The sequence below is a fragment of the Lutra lutra genome, chromosome 3 (assembly GCF_902655055.1).
Source record: "Lutra lutra chromosome 3, mLutLut1.2, whole genome shotgun sequence".
NCBI lineage: Eukaryota > Metazoa > Chordata > Mammalia > Carnivora > Mustelidae > Lutra > Lutra lutra.
The window spans coordinates 91,025,426-91,052,409 of NC_062280.1; the positions used below are offsets into that span (position 1 = coordinate 91,025,426).

The following is a 26,984-nucleotide window of genomic DNA, read 5'->3' on the forward strand; positions in this document are numbered from 1 at the left end:
TGGATGACACAAAGATGACTTTTTATGTAATACTTGCTTTGTAGCAATGATATACTGATGAGAAAGAGAGTCAGAAACATGCAGTAAGGATTCACGTGTTAATCTGTATGTATGTGGGCCTTTTAAAATAAAGAGGAAAAAAAAGTGTGTTCCTACAGAGTGCCAGTTTATTGGGAAATAAGGCAAACGGGAGATATGGACCCTTTCCTCATGGAGTTTACTATCTAAAAGGAATTGCACTATGAGTCAAACTTATCCACTCCAGCCATATTTCCTTCTTTGCTTCTCTCAACTTGTTAGACTACACTAACAGTACATTTTAACAAAGTATTCCTTTGCCCAGAAATGTCTCCCATCTCAGTTGTATGCCTATCTGCAAGATTTCAACGCAAATATTATTTCTTCAAAGAAGCTTTCCCTGACCTCCCTTGACAAGGCCGAAGTCTCTTAAAGTAGACACTTAACACCCTTTCATCTTATAGCTCTTGTCATTATTTTAGACTTCCATTTGTTTGTTGAATATTTGAATAACTACTGCTTACCAACTAGAAAGGAAACTACAATATTAGAGACCATATCTGTTTTATATACCATTGTGTCCTTAACTCATAGCTCAATGCTGACATGTTAGTAGATCTTCAACAAATATTTGCTGAATGAAGTGACCACTGTTTCCTATCCAATAGCAACAGGTTCTTACATGATTGCATAAATCCAAGATTTATTTATATAGCATAGCTGAGTAAGATTACTTTGTGGAAGTAGTGCGTATTAAGTGATCTGAGTGTTGTCCATGTTGCATTTCCTTCAATTATCTGATGAGTAGAAATATTTATATTTATGCCATAATTTTCTCAAAGCATGGAGTGTAAGAATTTTATCAATGGGATTGCTTATAAATAAAAGCATGGCTAGCTAGAGAGGAAAAATTAGAAATAGTTTATTTCCAAATGTTCTCTTCAACATGTTCCTCTTGCTCTTTCTCCTCCATCTCCTGTCTAACCTGGTGGCCATTTGGCTCTCCTCAGCACCTCAGAGATTTCTCATAGAAACAAAGAATAGGGCAAAAATAGATGTGGTTAACTTATCTATTTATCAACAAGTCCTCAGTATTGGATGTAAAGATAAAACTAAATTCTTTGTATTGTAATGCCTTATTCATTTTGATCATGTTATTATAATTTTTGATATATACCAATAGGCTAGAGAGTCTATTATCTATAAATTAACTATAAAAAATATCATTGTGAGTAAGTTTACAGCAGGAAAGTCTTATCTATATTCAGTCACTTCAGATTCTTTATTTGGGATGGATGAAGGCCGGGTAAGATGGTATGGGTTTCAAGCTTTTATAGTCATTGATTAAAATAGGTTAAAGAGGGTGCCTGGGTGGCACAGTGGGTTAAGCTGCTGCCTTCGGCTCAGGTCATGATCTCAGGGTCCTGGGATCGAGTCCCGCATCGGGTTCTCTGCTCGGCAGAGATCCTGCTTCCCTCTACTCTCTCTCTCTGCCTGCTTCTCCATCTGCTTGTGATCTCTTTCTGTCAAATAAATAAATAAAAATCTTAAAAAAAAATAGGTTAAAGATTGGGGGCACCTGGGTGGCTCAGTCTGTTAAGCATCTGCCTTCAGCTCTGTTCATGATCCCAGGGTCCTGGGATGAAGCCCCACATTGGGGTCCCTGAAGCCTACTTCTTTCTCAAATAAATGAAATTTTCACAATAAAGAAACAAACAAACAAATAAATAAATAGGTTAAAGTCACATAGCATAGTAACTATATTTTGAAATTAGTGTTTTCACTGTGTTCTTGAACTGTTTTCCTAAAATATATTCAAAAACATATTGTTTACTACTTTTCACAAAATCTGAAGCACTTCAGATTATTGTTTTCTTTTTAAAAAAATTATTATTTTGCTATTGTTTACTTATTTTTTCTCCTCTGGAGAGCCTAGAGCTGCGATGCAAATAAGTGAACTATTTTTTTTGTTTGTTTTATATATAAAATTGAACTGTTATTTAGTATAACATTGTAGCTAATACACAGGGGTACAAAAGTCCCTGGCTCTGGGGGTCCCAAAGAGAGCAAGTTCAGCCACTCAACGCTGACAAAATCCAAAGCAGAGAAAGGAGTGATGATGAAATCAGAAACAAATTTATTTCAGTGAGGCCAGCAATCAAAGATCGTCCCCAGAATGTTGAAAATACTTCCAGGTTTATATAAGCAAAAGTGTGGGGGTAAAGGTGGTGGGTAAGTGCAAGTAGGCAGTGAAAGTCAAATCCTCATCTTGGAGTCAATCTCACGAGGGGTCTTTCTGGCTCAGGGCAGTCCTTATTGCCTGAGGGGGTTGTTTTGGTTCCCATCAGGGAATGCTTTGCCCTGAAAGTTCTGCCTAACCCTACCGCCAAGCTAGAAAGAAGAACCCAACTAGAAAGTCTGAAGTCAAATGGAGGCATCCAAAGTTCTCTTTCAGCATGAAGGTTAAGTCTCACAAGGAAACATTTGATATAGAAGTATCTTGGAAATAATCCCAAGAACTGATGGCATTGTAATCCCATTTGATAAGATTTTCTTAGAACTATTCTCCTGGGATGAATTCTAAAATGGACTTTTCCAGTACCAGGAGTAGACACATGACTGTGTGTAAAAAAGAAGTACAAACCTATTTTTCTTGGCGTACATGATTGCCATACCCATGAAATACATATACATAGGGAAATTTATTACTTTGTTACTTACTTAATCAAGCTGCACGGATACTCTGCACTGCAGGAAATTATTGTAATTATTTTTTCACGGTAAGTCTGTCTGGGCAACCTCCGTCTTAAACCCTTGCCCTCCATATTCTCTAAACCATTTCCACGAAGAAAATTAGATGAGTAGGAAAGGAGGAGCCACTGTTCAGTTCCTCTTCTTTTTGGGTATATTGATTATCAGATCACAATTTATTTTTCCCAGATTTAAAGAGGAAACACAATATTCTCTTTGGTGAGAATATAAATATCTCTTTGGTGAGGCTGGGAAGTATCAACTCAAAGCAATCATTATCCATCCTCCTTTATGGAACCTGAATTTTTATTATGAACTCCCAACCTTTGTGTTTGCTTATCCTTAGCCTAGGATACGTGATACAATAGAACCATCCTCACTTTGGCAAGAAAAATAACATAATTTTAGTGACTACTTTTTAAGCACTTAGAATATGTTGAGCACTTGTAAAAAGCTTTGCATTAATCACCTCACACTAATCATTTCTGGAAGGGTTTCTTATCCTTCTTTTATAGATACAGAAAGTGAGTCTTGTTGAAAGAAGTTAGTTGCCTGTGATGGATAGTAGAGTGGAATTCAAATCCAAGTTTATCTGCTTCCAAAGCCATATTAAACCATAACCATTATGCTATACCTAGAGAGTCTGATTTCATGTAGTAATTACCTGACCTCAAGCTAAGATCAGGAAATAAAACTGATACTCTTTCAAGCATAGAAAGTAGAGGAAAAAAATTCAGAACCTGGGTACTCCTGAGAAATGTGGGCCCAATTAGGATGCAGCAGTCAGCTCTTCTAAGCAGCCAGGGAACACAAAAAGCAATTCCACCTCTATGCCAATCATACCTCACTATTAATTATTTCCAAATCTTTAAATGCTACTTTTCAACAGAAATGTCACTGATAGACTAGGCTTTCTAATTTGTGAAATTGTTTTTATGTTGTAATTCACTGGATTTCCCTTGATTGTTTGCTGTTAAATCCATGTGTGACATACTTGAAATAGAAGTGCATCATAATCTTATCAAAACACCCAACTTGGCATTTTAGGACCCTGTATCACTGAAGACTAAGTAATTGGAGCCTTCAGGCAGTTTAGGCTGAATAACTTTGTTTCTGTTAAATACAAATCAACATTCCAGTTATCCATTGTTGAGCTAAATATTCTCAATTAAGATTTATTGCTCAGTCTTGGATACATTAAGTGCTTAGAGCAGTTTGCATAACAGAGGATTTTAATTTTCAACTTAAAGCCATTTCCATGTTTAAAATGTTTACATATTATGAATTTTATCCCCTAAGCCTCATATAAAGCAACTTGGCTTGTCAATCAGCATTATCCTTCATGGTTTATTATTAAGAATCCTGTGTAATATGTATTTTATTTTCTAGATATTTTCCCCTCATTTTCAATGTAATCCCAACCAAAATTCATTTGCTTACTCAACCTTCAAGTACACCTTTTTGAAACCTACCAAACTTTTAAAAAAAATTATTATTTAATCATTCCAACCCATATACTATATAATGTGGATTTTGAAATCTATTCATGGAAAACATTCATGAGCACTTTTTATCACATCAACAGAATCCAGGGGACCTCACTTTTTAAAAGTAAGGTTAAAACAAATTTCTGTATATATTTTCTTGCTTGATATATGCAGTTATTTAAATATACTTATTACTCAGCACAGTCACTTTTATTGTGTATGGAATTTAATCAATATATAAAAGTCACACTCCCCAAAGAAATGTTAAGAAGAGCTTACAAAAAAGGCCAGAGGAATTATGGATATTAAAATTACACAGTAATATACACACAAATAACTTAAATTTATTATATTTTTATCTGATCATTTGTTTACTCATTCTTTCAATGTGATCAAGTCTAAAAAAAAAGATTATTAAAAGGGTTATGAAGTGTATAGTAGGTGTCAGAACCTGAAAATAAAACCTGGGATACATTATCAAGAAGATCATAGTCCAGTGAAGTAAAAAGACAGAAATAGTTACAAATCACTTGATGCAGTGTCATTCATGAATACTATTCCCAGACACCATAAAGGTAATATAAGTAGACAGTGTGAAAATAGAGGAGACAACCAATTTTGTATGAGCAATAAAAATAGAGAATAATAACCAAATTGGTAATATTTGAAATTTCAACTGGATCTGGAAGGAAAAATATACTTTTGTTTTTAAGGCAGGGACAGAAGAGAAGGGGCTTAACTTATTCTTAGTAAAAAGGAAAAATAAGTGTAAAAGGCACAAACATGATATGTCTAGAAAGCCGTGTGTGTCTAGGGAAAAAAAAAATCTAACACAAGGGAAAGTTTAGGATTATATTGACAGAAAGTATAATTTTAAAATATTCAAATGACACAGTCCAGGGCTTTTAAAAATATTTTGTTCTACTTCTTACCAAGCTATAAAATATAGTTTTGGTGAATTATAAAACTATAGGTATTAACCTTTTAAAGTAATTTTTTAGAACAAAACACTCCTCAAGAAAAGCCTGTCACCGAGTCTGAGCTTGACTCCCGTTTTGCATGTGTTGTTTTCACAAGTCACATATTTTTTGCCAATCATTAGAAGCTTGAAATATAGGATAAATTATCTGAAATGAAATGATTAATTTGAGGGGGGATGAGGGAGAGGCTGAAATCTTAACTGCGTGAGATAAAGAACTAATTACCTTAGTTCTGTAACTCTATTTGTTGTCAGTGACTTCCTAAAGTAGAGTGAATGGGGAGAGGGATGATTTCAAGAAAGAAATCAGGTTATGATAATAGTAGTATAGACACTTGCAGTGGAGGAAAAAAAAAAAAAAAAAAAAAAAACAGCCAAGCTCCCTCTCCTGCCAATTTTTTTTTTTAACCTTTCTTTGGCTAATAACCTGGAAATTAGATTGACAAATGACAAACCACCCAGAGAAAAACAGTTTTGGTTTTTTTTTTTTTAAGATTTTATTTATTTGACAGACAGAGATCACAAGGAGGCAGAGAGCAGGCAGAGAGAGAGGAGGAAGCCAGCTCCCTGCTGAGCAGAGACCCTGATGCAGGGCTTGATCCCAGGACTCTGAGATCATGACCTGAGCTGAAGGCAGAGGCTTACCCACTGAGCCACCCAGGCACCCCAGAAAAATAGTTTATTAACAAAAGTAACACACGTGTATGCAGTTCACTGATCAGTAACTCAAAGCAGTGGTTAGATATTGGGCTTTATATAGCATCTTAACAAAAAACAGAAAACTGTGGAATAATGACAAAACAAAATAATGACAAAACAAGGAAAAGGGTTTTAAACTTACAAGGGAAGCAAATTATGGGAAGGCAAATATCTGAGAGAAACTAATGGCAGATAAGTTTTGTGTTAGTAAGGTTCATTATGTAGGTTCCTCTCAGTGCCATCCCTGGTCTGGTAAGAGTCTAGACTGTTCTCGAGTGATTAAATGCCTAGGACTGCTTTTAGCAAAAAAGGAGGGCAAATAACTTTTATTTTTTGTCAGCTATTTCTCATTTGTTTTGAAATCAAAATAATTCTTAAACCAAAGTGGCATATTTTGGAGTGGAATATCCTGATCTGTATACATGTAATTTAACTTTTTCTTGGATAATACTTTTTTTATTTAAAAATTTTATTGAGATAATTTTAGATTCACTTGAAGTTATAAAAAACAAGACAGAGTTTCAATGTATGCTTTATCTGATTTTCCCCCATTGGAATGTTATATAAACTACAATAAAATATTACAACCCAAATACTAACCTTCATGCAATCCATTAATATTATTCAGATTATTTGTATTGATCTGTATCTTTAATTTTAGATGTAATTTTATCACATGTGTAGGTTCCTATATCCAACACCACAGTCAAAATGCTGAATAAAACGAAGTTCTTTTTTTTTAAGATTAATTAATTAATTTATTTGACAGAGATCATAAGTAGGCAGAAAGGCAGGCAAAGAGAGAAGGAGAGGAGAAAGCAGGCTCCCCACCAAGCAGAGAGCCTGATGTGGGGCTTGATCCCAGGACCCTGGTATTATGACCTGAGCTGAAGGCATAGGCTTTAACCCACTGAGCCACACAGGTGCCCCAAAATGAATGAAGTTCTTATGGTTAAGTGGGAAAACAAAACAAAACAAAAACGGTAAAAAGCATACTGAATAATTCTGGGTGCCTGGGTGGCTCAGTGGGATAAAGCCTCTGCCTTCTGCTCAGGTCACGATACCAGGGTCTTGGGATCAAGCCCCACATCGGGCTCTCCGCTCAGCAGGGAGCCTGCTTCCCACCCCCCTCCCACTACCTGCTTCTCTGCCTACTTGTGATCTCTCTGTTGAATAAAAAAAAATCTTTAAAAAAAAAAAGATACTGAATAATTCCAACATCACAGTGATCCTTCCTACTGCCCTTTTATGACCATACCTTCTCTTTCCTGCCTACAGCTCTTTCCACTTTCCTCCCCACATCATCAGTCTTCCATTTCTGAGATTTTTCTATTTTTAAAATGTTATATAACTATATTCATACAGGATGTTAACCTTATGGATGGCTGTTTTCCTCTCAGCTTATATCCTCAGAGAGTCATTGAAATTGAATCTATCAGTACTTTTCTTCTTTTTCTTGCTAAGCAGGAGGCCATGATATGTCAATACCAGTTTATTTACACATTCTCCTTTTGCAAGCGATGGGATGATTCTAATTTTTGACTACTACAAATAAAGCTGCTATAAACATTCATGTGCAAGTTTTTGTTTTATTTTCCTGGAATAAATTCCCAGGAGTGCAGTTGTTGGGTCCTATGGAAATAGTATGCTTAGTTTTACAAGAAAATGCCCAGCTGTTTTCCAGAGGGGCTGTACCATTTTTCATTCCCACCAACAACATATTAGGGATCCTTTTTTCTCTGAATCCTTGTCAGCATTTAGTTTGTCACTACTTTTATTTAGGCATTCTTACAGGTGTGTAGTGATGTCATTGTTACTTTAATTTACATTTTCTCTTGATGTTAAACATCTTTTTCATGTGCTTAATTGTCATTTGTATATATTCTTCTTTGAGATGTCTATTCATTTCTTTTGCCCATTTTTTAAATTGGATTTTTTTAGCTGCTGTGTTTTGAGTGTACTTTTGTTGATACTAGTCTTTTGTTCATTTGTTGTATGTTTTCAGTAGCCAGTTTCTACAACTATCACAGTTCTAGAAGCAGAAATAATTGTGTTGCATTGTCTGATATGTGGATTGCAAATATTTTCTCCCAGATTGAAGCATGTCTTTTATTGGGCTTCACAGAACAAAAGGTTCTAATTTTGATGTACCTGCATAATTGAGAGATACTGTAATAACAAATGAAATGCACAATCTGAATATACCTCACATCAAGTTATCTCAAAACTATCAGTTGTGGGAATTACCAAAGAGTTGCAAATTCTAGAGTAGGATTTTAGCTTGAAAAGGAAATACAAAAACTTGTAGTACTAAAAAATAGCTAGCATTTATTGAGCGCTTTCTTTGTGCTAGACACTAGTATATTATTATAATGATTTCATAATGGTGAAGTGAGGGTATAGCAAGGTGGAGGCTGACTGGTCTTTTGAAGGTGAACCCAGAAATGAAGAGACAAGCTGAATTGAAAGGTGGTACCTTGTATTTATATTTACCTTAGAGAGAAGGCAGGGATGAAGCACAAAGACCGATCAGGTTTCCTCAGCATATTTATTCCTGCATTCACAAAATCTAAGCATTCTTAAGAAATATTTTTTTGAGATAGCGTGATAGCGATTAGGCAACGAACCCCACTCTACTTCCTCATGGAACAACCATGCTCCTTTGGAGCTAAAAATTCAATATTTCAGAAACAGTTTTGCCTCCCAGAAATCATGCCTTTTCTGGTGAACTCTGAAAAGATTTCCATTTTGGAGTATCCAGAACATTATGATTCTTCTACAGGTTTAGTGAGGGATGCAATTTTATGATATTTTTTCACCTGCTGTATAGTTTCAATAGTCAGTTTCTATAACTATCACAATCCTATATGCAGAAAGAGTTGTATTCTATTGTTTGAAGAAAATGCTGTAAAGAGAATATTTAGAAGATTTCAATGTTATTTTTTTTATACATGTCTGGAGGCTTTGAAGTTAATCATCTATGTTTTATTATCCATGGTACCCCTTCTTCGCTATCTATATCTTTAGTATTCCTCTGTCTCGAAAGAGATCTCCCCATATTACACTTCCAGGCAATATTTAAAAGACCTCATTAAACTTACTGCATATTCAAATTTGAAGGTTCATAAAAATATGCAGTTTTTAAAAGGAATTTCTTAATGTTTTTATTCTAAAATCATTTGAAGAGAATTTTGTTTCCTTTTAATACTGATTCCTGGGACCAACTCAAACCAATTAAGTTTGAATTTCTGGGAATGGAGCCCAGAAAACAGTATTTTTAATAGTTTTCCAGATAATTGTAATGCATAGGCAGGGCTGAAAAATTTGAAATGAAATTTGGTGTCTGAAAAATATTAGGAAATTACCACCTCTAGAAAACATTAATTTAAAAAAAAATCATTTTTTACGTATACTTGCATTTTTGCCTTAATTCCATATTGCATAGTACATTGATTTAATTTTGAGTCATTTAAAAAGGAAATGAGACACACAAGGTGAACTTCCCAGTATACTTTTTTTTTAATTTTTAAAACAATTTTAAAAGATTTTATTTAAGAAAGAGAGCACACAGAGGGATAGAGAGAGGGAGAAGCAGACTCCCCACTGACCAGACAACCAGACAACCAGTCCTCCATCCAAGGACACAGATCAGGACCTGAACAGAAGGCAGATGCTTAACTTACTGGGCCACCCAGGAGTCCCTGAACCTCCCAATCTTAATTGTAACAAAATTTAAAACTCAGTGGACTTAATTTTTTTAGTAATATATGGAAATATATTTAGACTTTATTTTTTCTAAAAAATAATATGTAGTTTCTTATATCAGTGTATTTCTATTGTAAGAGCAATTACATAATTTTGGCAAATTATATTGTCCCAATTAAAAAATACAGTGGGCTATTTAAATCAAAATATTAAAATAATACAGCAAGGGATATCTTTGGTTAAAATAAAAAGGGTCAGAATGAAAGCACATGAATTCACTCTACAGTTTCATAAAAATAGAAAAGATAGGTTAAAAAGGTAGATTTTTCTTTTCATAAAAGTTTTTAAATTTAAATGATGACTTTTCTTCCTTTGATATACGTGTTATATTATTGAATCTAGTTTTCCTCTTTTGAATACCAAATCTAGATGATATTAAAAATAAATGTGTCTTATAGAAAAAAGTCTATATTAATAGTGATATATTCTGCAGAAAGATCCAACAGTCATTTTAGAGATGTTTTAACTCAGTCACCCTCACCCATTTGAGGACATTTTAGTGCAAACATAATCATATTTCTTTGCATAGGTTTAGGACACTTTTATAAACATGCTTATATTTGATCTGTTTTCTCATGGCTATTGATTTAGCATTCTAAAATCATTGAGTAGTTTCAAGTGCATCAAAACACTCTCAGTTTACTGCTTAGTGATTCATCTTTTGAAATAGTGCAACAGAGACTTGATTCAGAAATTATTGCAGTAAATGGACACCAATTAATTCTTCAGTGTTATTAAGACCTAAGTGTATGAGAATAACAAAATAAAAATTCTTATGCTGTGAAAACATTTTTATTAAACACTTTAAAAATCTGTACTTCTAATCATGCATGCATCTATGAATTTAAAACATATTATCACCAGTTTCTTGAGTTCATAATAGGATTTCAAAAATATTTCAATTCAGGGCACTTGGGTGGCTCTGTCAGTTAAGCATCTGCCTTTGGCCCTGGTCATGATCTCAGGGTTTTGGGGGTGGAGCCCCACATTGAACTCTCTGCTCAGTGGGAAGTCTATTTCTCCCTCTCTCCCACCCCCACTCATGTTCTCTTTCTCTCAAATAAATAAAATCTGAAAGAAATATTTCAATTCTGTTTTATAAACCCAGGAATAAACATGCTCAAGAACATTCAGAGATTAAGCTAATACATTTAACAGAAGAGAAGATATACAAGCTAGGTGACTGATCACATGAATATGTAGGTTAATATAGGAACTTAATTATTTTTTCCTGTGAATCTTAAAATGATTAATCCTACACTATTCCATCATAATATTGATGTAAAAACCTAAGCCGTGCCAAGTAGACTTATTGAATCATTGCCCTTCTTCTCTGTTGTCATAGCATGTGGGTTTAGGTAGTGCATTAAAAAATTCTATTGTGGAGATAATTCAACTTTAGTAGACAGAACTCCTTGAAGACAACTTACAATTTTAATAATGAAATTAATTAAATAACTCATTCATTCATTCAGTGTTTATAAATTTTCTTCTCTAAGCATTGTGCTCGGTATTGAAGATCAAAGCTCGCTACCATACTACTTCTTTTCTTTAGGCACTCAGAGTCCATGAACAAAAATGTTGAGTAGTAAACTCTGGGGAACTCTGACCCCAGCACAGTAACTTCCCTGCTCTGTAAAATGACTGCTTTATACAGCCTATGTTAGAGTCCAGAAATCACAGGGTGTCAGGTGGATAACAAAGTTCTGACACTGTGGGTTAACCTGGCGTTGGGCACATTTGCTATCAGTGCATCTTTTCCTTAGAAAAAAGGGGGCATTTGAGGAAACTTAGACAAATTTAATCCCTTAAACAAGGTCAGACAAGAATATTGATTTTAAAAATCAAGGTGAAGAAAAATAATAGATCAGTCTATTGAAGCCAGGAGTGAAATTAGTGGTGTAAATGCAACTCCTTTACAATTTCTGCAGATGGGTCACAAATGTGACTCTTTAGGTTCTTTGCAGCCAAAGCAAAGAGAGAAATAAGATCAGTTACAATTTTCTATTTTCCACTATAGCTTTTTCTGGCACTGAGCCCTGAAAGAAATTTCTCCCATGAGTCCTTGTATAAAGCGGTCACTATGTGATATATTATTTCAGACACTATATCCTGGGAAGTGTAACAGTGGTTTCCCTATGGCTACTTCTTATAGCTTCCTTCATTTAAATCAAGGGCACAATGCCAGAGCTCAATTCAGCAACATATTAAGTGAGGGACAAAAATTCAGCGATCTAAAAAGTAGATAGCTCTCTGGTGGTTTGGCTTGATTGAGAGAGAAAATTTGGAATATCTAGAGGGATAATTGCTTAGAAGGAATTCTTTGTAAATGTATTAATTCACTTTTTGATGAAAATTTGACTACAAAATGTTTGGTGTATATTTTGTTACATAAGTCTCTAGTAAGATATTCTTCATTGCTGATTAAAGATAGAATTATGTGATTTAGATAGCCAACTAAGTAGAAGGGAAAATAGACCACATCTCAACAATAAGTTGTCTAAACCAGGATTTTTACTAGAAAAAAAAAAATGCATGGAGGTGACTCAGGAAATATCTACAAAGTAACTGAACTTTCTCTGATAAAAAATTGAATGATGGATGACCTTCAACCTGAAAATACTACACCAAAGAATATGAATGTGATAGTTTTTATTTGATTATTTTCTTAAGTATTTAAAGCCAATCTCCCACAGTAGTCATAAAAAGAAAATCTGAAAATTTTATCCCTGAAATGTCTAATTTTATATTTATTAGGTCTATTCTGCACCTTTCAGACTTCTATTAGTAAAATATACTAATAAATCAATAAATAGCTGATATATTACATAGACTTGTAGTATTATTTCTACTTGATTAAAACTGATCTGATAAATCAACTCCATGGATTGGGACTATCTTTATCTGGAACTATTTGGACTATATTTAACTCTTTATCAATGCACTGGAACTCACGTGATTCTCTTCAAGTATCTCCTTCCTTCCTTCATTTTTTTTTTTAATTTGTCTTAGTTTTTTGTTTGTTTCTTTTTTAAAATAGGGAAGGGATTTTTTCTGTGTGTGTGTGTATGTGTGTGTGGTGTGTGTGTGTGTTTTCCTTCCTTCATTCTCTGAGGAAGACTCCAGAACCAATTTATTGTACCATATGCCTGAATATATGTCCACATGTGCTTTTCCACAAGTAACTGTGAGTTACAGAAGATCAACATGGAACCATAGTTATTGTTACAGCATGAACCCTGAGTCTACTGAGCATGCCAGTAATTAAGTAAATATGTACCAAGAATCCTCAGCAATCAAAATATACATATCCTGAGACCTTGAAAACCACAAATACCACTATAACATATGAAATTATCCATAAAATGCAATAAAGCTAATCCACAGTGATATGCTGTGATGTGGCGATAATGACTGTAAGCCTTTGGCTTGGTTCCCTTACTAGATGGTTGGTTTATCGCCCCATGACAGATTCTAAATAAGCCCAACTCAATTCCATGCTTCAGTGACATTACAGTTTTTTGAAATTCTACATTTGTATTTACTTGAAAACCACTGAAATCAAGTGAATCTATAGCTGAACTGCCTAAAGTGAGTTTTACTGAAAGTAGGGCAGAATTAAAAATTTCATCAATGATATTAGTTTCCCAAAAGAGTATTATGTATTAAAATTTTCTGAGGCAAAGCAGTGTAATGAGAAGGACAGACAGTTAATTTGGAAATCAAAACTTTGTTAAACTTTGTTAAACTAAGGTCCACTTGCTAGCTATGGACTCATAGATTTCTTAACAATTCTAGGTATTATTTTTCTTATTCATGAAATGAGACAGTCATTGCTCTCAGTGTCATAGATTGTTGTGATAATCAAGAGAGATAACGCTTAAGTGCCTATAAAAGTATATTGTTCCACAGATAGTTATAACAGTATTTTTCCCTATTAGCCAGATCTTGTTTTTAAAGGCAAGAACCTAAGCTTGCAACTTATTTTTCCCCCTCAAATATAGTGGTAGTTGAACATTACTATTTAAGTGGCTACTGTTATGTTATGTTTAAGTTGTATAATTTAATTACAGGTCTATCAATAGACTATGTGGAAAACAAGCTTTATTGGATCAGTTCGGGAAATGGAACCATAAATAGATGCAACCTGGATGGTGGTAATTTAGAAGTAATAGAGTCAATGAAAGAAGAATTAACAAAAGCTACAGCCCTAACCATCATGGGTAAGTGTAATCGTTCTATAGCTAGGATGCTGTGTATTGATTGGGGGTTGATTAATTATGACCTGTTAAAGCTTAGAAAAGTTACTGCTCCATTAACACCAGAAACACATTCAAATTATACATCTCTATGTGAGTTTTTCTTTTTTCTTTTTTAACCGTAGCAAACAGACTTGTAAGATTATCCAGATCAGGGACTTCGTGCTGTTTACAATACAAACTTTACCATTATTGATTCTTGGCTGTGACTTGTATTATTTTACGATTATTTTCTTTGTTCTACTGCAATATAAGGGCCTTTTGTCTTTGTCACAATAAGGGCAAATATGGCTTATCTCTGCTTATAAAGGATAGCTTGATTCACACAGACAATTCAAAAAACAAGGCCACAGGGCCCATTGACCAAAAAATAAAATTATTCTCCCACAAATAATTCTTTCTTATTTTTAAGGAAGATTAGTCTTACTGTTTTGAGCCTTATTTCCTTTCTTTTTGGTTCAGTCTTTGGGGAAAAAAAAAAGATGTTAGATGAATAAGACAATTAGGAAGCTAACAGGGAAGTATGGCTTTTCATAGAACAAATAGTCAACTTCTACTGTATTAATATTAGAAGTTGATTTTTGAAATATGAATTTTAATACAAAGTAGTTTGAGCTTTAGAAAAGATAGAAGAATAACATAAAGAAGTGGTTTTTGGTGAGGATGGTTGTGCCTTTACTTAATGAATGGCTGGCTATAAACTGACATTCATCGTAGGTCAGCAGTGTGGGGATTAGATCTTCCACATAGAATCTCAGTAGTATGGTTATAGAAAGTCAGAAAACTGATTTCATAGTTCCAACTTTAAATATGAGGTATTCTGGATAGCATATGTGTGTGTGTGTCTATGTACTATATACATAATTACATATATATACATATATATACACTATATATATAACTATATGTACTGTTTATGAAAAGTCAATGTGAATATACTTCTAAATGTTTATATAGGTAATAAATTAAGTCTTTTAAATCAATATTCTACAATCTTTCTTTCTTATCATTTCCCAAATTGAATGTTAATTTTATTTTTGGTTTGGTTTTAACTAATGACTGTTGATTAATATACAAAGTTTAAAAGTAAATAGTTGTTAACTGAGAAAGATATGAAAATTTATTCTCTACTAAAAATGTGCTTTAATCACCTTTTATTTCAATTAGATTTCAAATATCTGAATAAAAGTAAATCCAGTTTAGATGTTACAAATTATTATTTAAAACAGGATGAGTCTGGGATATAAGAAAAAATTAAAATTCAGTTTGGTTCAACATGTATTTAGAATCTTCTAAGTACAGACAGTGTACTTATCTCTGAAGTACAAATACGAACATGGACAATGTTCTCAAACAGAACATACATTTCTGTGAGAGAGAGAGAGAAAAAAAGATTGTTTCAGCCCATCGTCAATCACAAAGAATATTTCAGTTTCAATAGCTGAGAAATACAGTTAGTAAATATATTTGCCTTAATAAAGTTATAAGAATCACATGGAAATGCATGGGAATACACTTGTGAAAATGTAATTTTTTACAAACATCAAAGGTAAAGTCTGGCATCACTTAATTTGCTCTTTAAAGCACTCTGGAAATTTACCGCTTTGGGCATTTGTGGGTATCTGACATAGTGCAGCATCAGACATTAAGTAGCTTTGTTTTGCTATAGTTTTATTCCTAAATGACTGTCTTTCTGCTATCATTTTCACCATTCTTTTTCTAGTTATTTCTTAGAATTAGTGTTATTTTTTTTTTAAGTTTTTCTCCAGAGGAGGAATTTAAACTTGTAAAAAAATATCTTATATTTAATAACATCCCAGGTTTCTTTCTAGACTTTGGACAATTCCTATATTGTTTGAAGAATGTTATATTTTCAGAAATTACACACACACACACACACACACACACACGCATGCACACAAGGATTGTATCTGACAAGTAGGTTATTTTAAAGCATACATTTATTTATAATATTCTTATAAGGCAATAAGTAAAATAAGGTTATTTTATATTACTCAGCTTTGGCAAATTAACAAGAAAATTTTGTTTTATGTATACTTGTACATATTTTAAATCATCTGAGTAAAAATAGCAGAGTTTAAATTCTGCAACAATCCCCAAATCACCACCCGCATTATGTTTTCAAAACTTGAATTCAAATATACCTTATGAAATCAACCTAAGCTAGCAAATAATACAGCCAAGTAACACAATAAATTAGAGGGAAAAATGTTAAAACATTTTATAACATTTCAAAAACGTCTTTGACTTTTTAGTGGATATATATGTATATATGTATACTATAAAAATCATTTCCTCATACAATAATGGAAAGCTTTTTAAAGGTTTATTTCTGCTAACGTGATTGCTACCCACCCTGCTGTTAGTAGAAAATGAATACTAAACTTACAGAACTCAGTGCTGGAAACAAAGTCTCAGAAATAGAGCAGTAGTCCCTTGCAACAAAATAAAATAAAATCAGTTAGTTTTCTTCCCTGGTAAAATCGAAGAGTGAGAGTTTGGGGGAGATCCTAATGCCTATATTGTGGCAGCACTGTGAAGCTGATAGGACATCAGAACCACATAGGGAACCCAACTTTGCATACACTGAAATTATTTTAACAAGTGAATGGCCATATATGTATACCCCTCCCTGTCACCATAATTTGATCAAACCCGAGAGATAAAAATAAATATAATAAAACCTATTAATGTCTCTGTTATCAACAATTCATTCAGTGGATATATCTAAATATATTTTGAGTTTGGAGGTTTGAAGCTTAAAGGACAGTACCTTAGAGATGCTGTGGAACAACATTGTTTTACAAAGTTCTCTACCTTGGCTCTGAACTTGCTCTGCTGCTCAGATCCCCCCTTCTTTGAGAACCTCTCTCCTCTTTTTCTTTGGGGATGGAATAAAGGACAATGACCCGTTTCTTGCTGAGGCTAAGTATTATAGTCATATAAAAAGGGCAATATAAAAGTAAAACAGGAGAACTTTACAACTTCCTATCCAGGGGATTACAGAAGATTATAGCTACAAATGTTTAAGGAGCTACTTGCCTACAGTAATACTGAAATTACACATCTAGAAAGCAAGGAAATAATTGGGCTATGACATTACCAGTTACATACCAGTATATACCACCTCCTCAGACATACTACCCAGGCAATTATAACTAACTGAAAGTTTCTGTTTCGCTAAAATTTAGAAGTACTTTTTCTAAAATTGAATGAAAATTCTATTTAGACAATTCTTACCATTTTTTTTCAAACCTCAAAGACGATAAATTATAACTATTTAGAGTTACCAGTTTTATTTAGAATAATATATACAAAAGAAACTGAAAGGAACTTTGAAATATTAAGATTAGGTAAAGTAGAAGGTTAATAAAGCAATGAATTGATGATTTAGCCAAGTCTAAGACCCCAAGATTAAGATTTCTAAAATCCAAACTTTCACACTTTGATACTTCTTGCAAGAATTAGTGCTAAACTTCTGTCCCCTTGAGTGTGGCCTAGACTTAGTGACTCGTTTCTCATGAATAAAATAAGACAAATGGGATGGTGTGTGACTTTGGAGATAAGGTCATAAAAGGCATGAGCCTTCCTCCTTGTCTCTCTCTCCTGGAGGGCTGACTCAGGGCAAAGCCAGCTCACATGACACATCCACACAGCAAGGAACTGGGACCTTTGGCCAGTAGCCAAATGAGTCAGTCATCTTGAAAGTAGAACCTCCATCTCAGTTAAGATTTCAGATGACTATAGCCCAAGCCAATGCATTATAGCAACCTTAAGAGAGAGCCCAAACCAAAACCACCAATATACCTGCTCCCAAACCCCTGACCCACAGAAACTGTGAGACACAACAAATGTTTATTGTTTTAAGATACTGAGTTTCAAGGCTATTTGTTAAGACAGCAAAAATATAAATTTATATGTCATTCCATCCACAGAACTCATTCCTTTATATACAATTACAAAATCAAATCCTTATTTAATAGAATCAGATAAATTGTGATGAGTAAAGTGTGGCAGGTATAATAAAACCCAGTCATTCCAGTATGATGGTCGGTCGAAACTAAGTCTAGGCTTCAACATCCGACTCATATGGGAATGGCAGGAAGTATGATAAAACCAGAGAAAGCTAATGCCTCATCTCTCAGGTCTACTTATTTTTACCATAAAGAACATTAAACAGTTGTGCCAGAGCTTTCATTTTGCAAGAGAGGCAAGAAATCCAGTTAAAACAAAACAAAACAAACACCAAAAAACCTCACAAGTTTTAAATGTTAGCAAGTAGTCATATTTAAAAAAAAAAATGCAGGCTAATGTACTCTATAAGCTTACTCTGAAAATTAGCATGATATAAACCAAGCAAACTGATAAAAACCACCATCACAAACCTATGGATGGGCATACTTGATTCAGGCCAAAGAACAGCAGTAAGTTCTTACCTCTGGTTTGATCATCATCATTTATACTGGTGACTTTGAATTATTGTGAGAAGAAGATGGGATTAAGGCCACTAATGCCTAGCTATACCAGTAGAGAAGACTAGGTAAAAATCAATCAGTCAGTCAATCAATCAATCAATCAATCACCTGGTAAAGCTGGCATAATTTACAGAAGGGAAGTGGTCTCTCTCCTATAGGATAGGACGTAATGCTTTTCCACCAGGCTTTTGTGGTCCTGTTTGACCAGACTTTGTATTCTGCCTGAGGTATGAATATGGGGTCTGCCTGAAGAAAGTATGAATATGGGGTCTAAATTGTATTTCAGTTCAACTTAAACTAGCCTATAACTTTTAATATCAAATTCTTCCTCATTTAAAAAAAAAAAAAGGTGACCTTGTCAATTGTCTTTCTCAAACTGTCAGAGCCAGCACAAACAATAGTTTCTGCTTTCAAATACAATAGCTTGTAACTCTAAAATTATCTACTACTTATTTGTCTTTGATATTTTTCTCAGTATATAACTGCTTTTTATGGAAATTTTCTTTTATAAATATACTTCAGTTTCATGAAATACTGATATTCTAGAACATTTTCTTACATGATTTTTAGGTTGTTTGTGCTATAAAATAGGGTACAGTCAGCTATGTCATATTTGACTATTGATTACCTAGATACAGAACTTTTTTGTTTGTTTTTGTTCAGCTTTCCTCATAACTTTTGGTATTTTCCTGATCATTAATGCCTGCAGGAGACAGTGAGGCTAACTTAATCAAGTTGCCATTCAATTTTAGGTATCTTTGTGAAAAGGAGGAAGAGGTTGAAACTATCGACTAAAATTAGGATTTGTGGGTTATTTATGGATTATTTTTAACAAACTATTTCTTTTCACTGTCAGCATCTGTAGCTTGAGAGGAGAGTATATATATTGTGTTCACATTGAAGAGAGAGTTAGAAAAATCAATTCATGGTCCTGAGAGGAAAGACACAAATTAAACAAATGAACTGGCTGATACAGACTTAATGGTATTTGAAGAAAATTAAGATGGAATTCAGGAAATAGTAGGATAGTGACTTATCTGTATTTTGTATTTTTTGGGGGGGTGGAGCAGGGAGGATCTGGGACAAATGGACCATAGATTTAAAATAGAAGTGGAGGTATGGGAATTACTTAAGCAAACTTAAGGAAATCTGTGTGTCTACATAAAAATTCCTTGGTGCTTCTGGATTTAATAGTCAGCATCTTCTTGAATCACAGGCTGATCTTGATATAGTCCAATAAAATGTGTCATGTAGGGGCGCCTGGGTGGCTCAGTGGGTTAAGCCGCTGCCTTCGGCTCAGGTCATGATCTCAGGGTCCTGGGATCGAGTCCCGCATCGGGTTCTCTGCTCGGCAGAGATCCTGCTTCCCTCTCTCTCTCTCTCTCTCTGCCTGCCTCTCCATCTACTTGTGATCTCTCTCTGTCAAATAAATAAATAAAAAATCTTTAAAAAAAATAAATAAAAATAAATAAAATGTGTCATGTAGTAATTTGTCAAGCTTTTCTAGGGCAAGAATTTGAGTTCTGGGCACTACAAGGGGTATAAGCTTGAATTTAAAATTTCACCCCATACTCACATCTGATGAGCTATTTATTCATTGTTCTTTGCTAAGCCATTGAATATGCAGTTAGTATCATTGAGATTCAATTGCATATCTGATTTTTGTTTTGTTTTCTGGTGCTATATGACCTTTGGAAGTTGTCTTTGTGATGGTATTTGGTAATCCCAAAGTTAACATGACATGTTCTTGAATGTTGTCTGAGGGAAAGACCTTCCTCTGCTCTGTGGTCGTTCTAGATGGACTTAGAATCAAATTGACATGACACAGATTAACAGGAAAAAAAATCAAATTTAATAGTTGTACATATGAGTGATGAAGTTTAGGAATATAGGTGAGGTTCAGTGGGGTGCAGTCAGGAGCCGATGACCAAGAAAGAATTCTTGAGACTTCTTTGGTACAAAATGGTGGTGTATTAAAGTACAAGGATAGGACCCAGGGGCAGAAAGAGCTGCTGCACTGAAGTCCCAAGGAGTGGCTGATTATATACTCCAGAGTTGGGCAGGTGAAGACAAAGAGGATGTTCAGAAGGACTGTCATATGTAATGAAGACTCTCAGGATACTGGAGGCCTGGTTATTGTCAAGCCAAAGCTGTTTTGCCCTCTAATGAGACACTAACATGAAGACAGTTGGGAGTTTCCTGGAGGAATGTTACACTCCTCCTATTACAAATCATTGTCAATGAGCTTTAGGTTTAGAAGAAATTCAACTTTATTCACTTTAATTTCTGCCTCAACCTCCCTCCATTTTATGGATGGGAGGATGATATTAGGGCTTCAGGAACTGAGTTATGGGTCTTTGGAAGTTAGACTATTGATAAGAAAGCTTCTTCCTTATAAATCACTAGGACATTTGTAAACCAAGGGAGCTCAGGTCTTGCAGGATTGTGATCTCTACAAGTTCACTATTTCTTCTTCCTTTAGGGAAGCCAGAAATGCCTCAGAAATTTCACATATATCCCATGGTGAAAAGGAGGGTTTGCAGGGTGTCAGCTTCTGCTTTGTCTCCAGCTTGCCTTCTCTTCCCTCATCATGAGGAATCTACACACATGAAATTCCAAAGAGACTAAGTCCACATGGAGCTTATATGAGCTGAGGAGAAGGATAGGGGCCTCAGGATGATACAAAGGGGAGAAAGCTCATTAACAAGAAGAGAAAAGAGATGTTTAGAAAAACCAGGTTGTTCTGTTACTGCAGATAAGTTTTTTAGGTAAAGGGGAGTCTCTGTTAATCATTCTCTTCCTGTTACAGGGTCTCCTTTCCAATGTAAATCTACATAGTTGTGTAGGAGGCAAAGAGCTTTTCCTGTATTTGCTGGGGTTTGATTTTTTATAAGTCAGAATAGTCTTTATGCCAGTGTGGCCCATCTTGGGTCAGCCTTCTCTGGGCCTCTACAGTGTCAATGTTTATATACAAAATGGATAAGTAGTCTTACTTATATACAAAATGACTAAGTAGAGAGACAACAAAAATTGTGAATAAAAATAATATTCACTTATGAAATTATGCTAATCAGAGTTCATATGCACCTATTCTAGTTGTTAGGCAAAGTTATTCTCTTTTGACTTTTAGTTGAGAATTCAGTGGATGTTTACAACATAGAATTGCATAGATTACTTGTCTTAGAATAGGTTTGTACTTTTTATAAATATCTAAGTAGCTATCTCCAATATCCATCTAATCTTAGAATCACTTGCAAAACTTGGCTAACTTCTCTTTAAAATAAAAGAAAGATTGAGTCACAGGTAAAGGCAAAAAAAAAAAAAATCTTTAATTATGCATTTTCTATGAATACTTAAACTCAACTGATTTCTCAATCACAGTTTAAATATATTATACTATTGATCCGTTTCAAGTAGCAATTTGCCAGAATAGGTTTAATATGTAAATATTAGAAGGATATTGAATTTTGGCTACTGTTAAGATCAATAAAGGAGAAAAGGCATGTTTCCTGTGCATTTTCAGTCTCCTATCAAAAACAAACTCTGCCCTTTAATGAATAGAAAGTTGGCTTTTCACTTCTGTTGATTTGGTTATGCACCCGTTTAAGTCATTGTTAACAAAATAAATTAATCATTTGCTCTTTAGGGAACCCTTGGGAACCCTTGGAAGGCTATAATAAATATAATTCCTATGGACATTTGATTATACTTTTCATAGGCTCATTTGACAGAACTGAGGTCATCATTATAGCTGCTATGGAGAGTCCTAGCATATGGGTAGTTTGTCATGGGAAAGCCAAGGCTGACACATTAAAATTCTTCCAGAACCATCTGAGTATCAGAGAAGGGCATATTTTTTTGCTTAAGAATGAATACAGTGTTAATATTGTTGGAGATTAGATGTTTCCAATGTTCCCAGGAGAATTTCTACGGCCAAACAGTTATAATTGTCTGTTTCTCTGCTGACTGAAAGAAATGCTAAGCTAATGGTAATAAATTAGTCTTGGGCTACACTAACATGATTTCTTGACTGATTTCTCAAATACACACACACACACACATATATATGTGTGTATATATATTTTTATATATATTCTTTTCAGCAAAATATTACTTGGTGTAATGACTAATATTAGGTTTTATAAAAATAAAGCATATCTAGCATTCAGTTTTCATACTTGCTATGGATTTCCTCAGATAGATAATATACCTTATAGATAATGATAGGAATGTGGGGAAAAAACCGAAAACTATACAACAAACAACCCAGTAAAATTGGCATTCAGAAATCACCAAAAGTCTTTTTTTTCCCCTACTTTACTTCCTGAAATAAATTATTATGGCAGGTTGTCATGGCATCTATTGGATATTGTAAATGATGGCAAGTGACAGGCTGTGAGTGTGGTACGTTTTGTCTGTCTACAGTCCTTAGACTGAACACTCACAGATTGAAAATAAAATTTAGTCTAGATGGATACTCCGTCTTCTTATAACAAGGCGATGGCTCTGATAACTTACAATTCTTAACTTGAATAATCTACCTTAAGAAGTCATTTCCTATTTTGTACAATCCAAGTCTACATGTTATTGGATGCAGGGTTTTGTTTTTCTTTTTGTTTTTAAATCAAAGCTTGCTAAGTATTTCTCTGCCTCTGCTTGTGAAAAGGCTGAAACTTAGTTTCAATAAAGTCCATTCTTCTTGTGAAAAGTTTCCCTAGCTTTCTGTCCTTTTCTTCTTTCTTTTAATCCTCTATCTTTTTCTGTGTCTCTTGGACATCATTGATAGCTTTGCCCCTTTATTTGTTTTGTTGTTTACTTGTTGTTTGGCCTGCTGGTTTTTCTTCATTCTAGCTAGATTCTTAACAACTTTTTGTTTGGGCTACTGAATGATCCCTTAGCCTTTTTTTCACTCTCTGAATCTCCAGTCTCCAAACTTTCGGGACCTGCTGTGTTCAGACTGTTATGCCCCAAAAATGAGTCCGTGATTAAAGGAGGGAGACTGATATAAAGCGAAGGTCAAGCAAAGCTTTATTTCTCGCCAAGCATCAAGAATTAACCCAACGTTCGGGGACACACCTCTTACAAGAGAGGGCGACCCTTCTCTGTTTCACAGACTAGCTTTTAAGGGCAAAGGCCATGCGGTCGGGCCTGGCCACGCACAGGTGTCCAATGAGATTGTAACACACACAGGAAACTCCACAGTGATGCTAGGTGACCAATTGAATTACAATATACCCCAGTAGACATTTGAACTAGCCTATTACACCTTGATTAGGATTGGCGCCAAAAAGGCTCCCAAAGGGTGGAGGCCCATACTCCTTGGTAGCTAGGGAGACAGTATGCAACCCCCTACTGATCGGATGTCTCCACCTGGCCTGACCCACCCCTGTGTCTGGGCTTTGTTACCTGGAGCTGGTTTCCCGGACTTGTTTTTAAATGAATCCCCTGCGGGAAGGCAAGCAGGGACAGTTTAAGGGTTAAACAACAAGGTTTTTGTTTAACCTCAATGAAAGCCTCTTGCTAAAATATAAAAATATAAAATAGGTCCTTACACAGACCAGCTGTGGCACCCTTACTCAGCTATAACATTTCAGGGGCTGAAAAGCACTCACAACTTAACTCCTTTTCATCTACCAAAAGTTGTTTGTCAGGTAATTATTAGTGTCACTTTATGGATAGAATAAGCTAGAGTCAATAAGACATGTTAAAACCCTAAGCAGTATTGGTCCCACCTTACAAAAAAAGAAATTTACGGTCAATAAGATTTGTGAACATTCACTCTTCTGGGATTCACCTGAGATCTTGATTCAAGTTACGTTCTATTTTTATTACCAGGAAGAACATTCCTAGCCATAACTTGATTTTTCATGTGATCCACCTCTACCCCTGTTTCCTGTCAGTCAGGTATGATACATTCAGGCAAACTTCCCCTGTATCTGATTATACCCTGCTTATTTATATTTGTCTTGCTATATCTTGTTCCTTGACTACTTTCCATATTTATCATCTACCATCATGGGTGAAATGCCACCCTTCAATGCCTACTTCAACTTTACCTCAATGTAATTTGAGATTTTTCTCTCCTCATGACCCCTTTGTATTTTCCTAATGCAGAGGAATATTTTTTGTCTTTTCTAATGTGTGAATCTGTCTCACTTCTCCATAATTTGGGACATTTTATTCATATATGCATCATTCATGACACACAGCAAGATGCTTTACACTGAGTACATTTCAATAAGTAGTAATAGAATGTATGAATAAATAAAACAATGACCATCTACATGCAAAAACATCTGCCACAGCAATCAAAATGTATTTTCAAAGCATGCATGTTTATGCAGAATGGTCACAACCATAAATCTAATGTAGAATTTAAATATGTCCTGAAATAAACTTTGAGAGAAAATATTTTTATAATATAATGATCTAAATTGGAAAGGGAAAAATGAGTAATAAGATAAATGTGTAAATATAGTCAATTACTTCAGGCACTTATTGTATATACAGATGCAAAAAAAGAAGGATTAAATTGGACTGGGTTTGTTCTCAAAAAACTAAACAGCTTAATGGAAGAAGAAAATAAAATACTCATAAACAAGCACCAATAAAAGACTTCCAAAATGAAACAAAAACTGGAGTGTTTGGAATGGTTTAGGCTCTTAAGGAGAGTCTCTCACTGCTGAGCCTAACAGCATTATCCTCTTTAATAATAATAATTGACAGTCTAAATAAATAAATCATTCTAGTATTTAGGTTACAAATCTTACCTCATGTAATTCTCACAGCAATCTCCTGAGACAGGTATCATTAACACTGCTTATTCCAGAGGTCCCAGCAGAGGCTCAGCCAGCCTAAATTAATCACTCAGGGTTACACAGTTAATAAATAGTGTAGCAAGCTTTCTAGTCATGATCCTTAGACTTTAAAGCCTGTGTTTCTTCTAGGAATTTCTTCTAGACATAGTTACACTAAGATGTATGTACACTGAGTTGTATGCAAGAACATACTTGGAAGTTGTACTTGTGATTAGGAAAGCCAAGGGAAAAAAAATCTGTATATCTATTATAAATGAATAGACAAGTGAATTATGAAATATTTGTACACTGAAATATAATGCAGCTATTAAATATGAGGTAAATCTATATATTGGTTTGAATATTAGCCAATATATATTTTTAATGAAAAATAGCTAGGTTCAAAAATTCTGTAGAGACTGCTCCAATTTTTATCACTTGTTTGCATTTCTTTAGTTAAATACACAAATTTAGATGTATTTTTAAAATCATATTTTATCCATTATGCTGCTCTGTTTATCTCAATAATTATTATTTACAGAGCATCTACTCTCTAAATGTACACATATTATTGCTAATAGACACAGTAACTATTCAAAAAAAAAAAAAAAAGTGCTGCAACTGCGGCGTTATTGCCGCAAACAATGTGGATTGTTCAAGGTCAAAACTGGGTCTCGCACATAATTCTAACTCCAAAGTTAGAACTCTTTTCACTACCCAAGTTATTATCAACCCAAGGCAATTTTGTCCATTGGAAAACATTTAGAAATGTCTAAAAACATTTTTTTAAAGATTTTATTTATTTATTTGACAGACAGAGATCACAAGTAGGCAGAGAGGCAGGCAGGCAGAGAAAGAGGGGGAAGCAGGCTGCCTGCTGAGCAGAGAGCCTGATGCAGGGGTCCATCCCAGGACCCGAGATCATGACCTGAGCGAAATGGCAGAGGCTTAACCCACTGAGCCACCCATGAGCCCCTAAATACATTTCAGATTGTCACAACTGTGGGGTAGAGAGGTTGCTGCCCTCATTCTAGTGGACGTAAAACAGGGATACTGGTATACACCTTAAAAGGCACAGTGTAGTCTTCCCTAACAAGGAACTATTTGAATCAAAATGCCAGTAGGCTGAGGTTGAGAAACCTAGATCGAAAAAAATTCCTTCTGTTTTCTTTCTTTTAAATGTAACTTAACGAAAAAGAGTCTGGATTTGTGTTTTTTATGATTATATGTATCTTAGTCTTATATATCATATATTATAATGCAGATAGCAATTTATTTCTTCCAATTTCAATTTGTTTACTCATTCAAACAATTAGCAAGTGACTATAATGATCCAGGCATTAATTTAGGTGCTAGGAATACAACAGAGTTTACAGCAGGTAACAAATCCATCATCATGGGGTTGATCTCCCAGTGGGAGAAAACAATATATAAGCAAATACACAAATGTAATAAAGTTTGTCAGGTGATGGAGGGTACTATGGAGAAAATTCAACCAAGGCAAAAGAATAGGGAGTACAGAGTTGAGTTGAGAGAAAAGAGCCAGAAAAATTACAATTTTAAGTAGTAAGGTCATAGCAATTTTCACTGGAAAATGACAGTTGAGCAAAAATCTGAAGGAAATGAGGAAGTGAGTCATTCCAGTATGTGGGGGAAGAACATGTAAGGAAGAAAGAGCAGGAAGTGGGAATTGACTATTTGATCATATTTTTGAGCACCTATTACTTTTAGAT

General features: G+C 34.5%; 1 protein-coding gene across 1 annotated transcript in view; it reads left to right on the top strand.

The window, feature by feature from the left end:
* Positions 1 to 26,984, top strand: part of LRP1B (LDL receptor related protein 1B) — a 1,982,574-nt gene that overhangs the window by 1,375,025 nt on the left and 580,565 nt on the right. Inside the window, 1 exon segment of the mRNA XM_047722477.1 lies at positions 13,773 to 13,922. Within this exon segment, the coding sequence (XP_047578433.1) occupies positions 13,773 to 13,922 (150 nt within the window).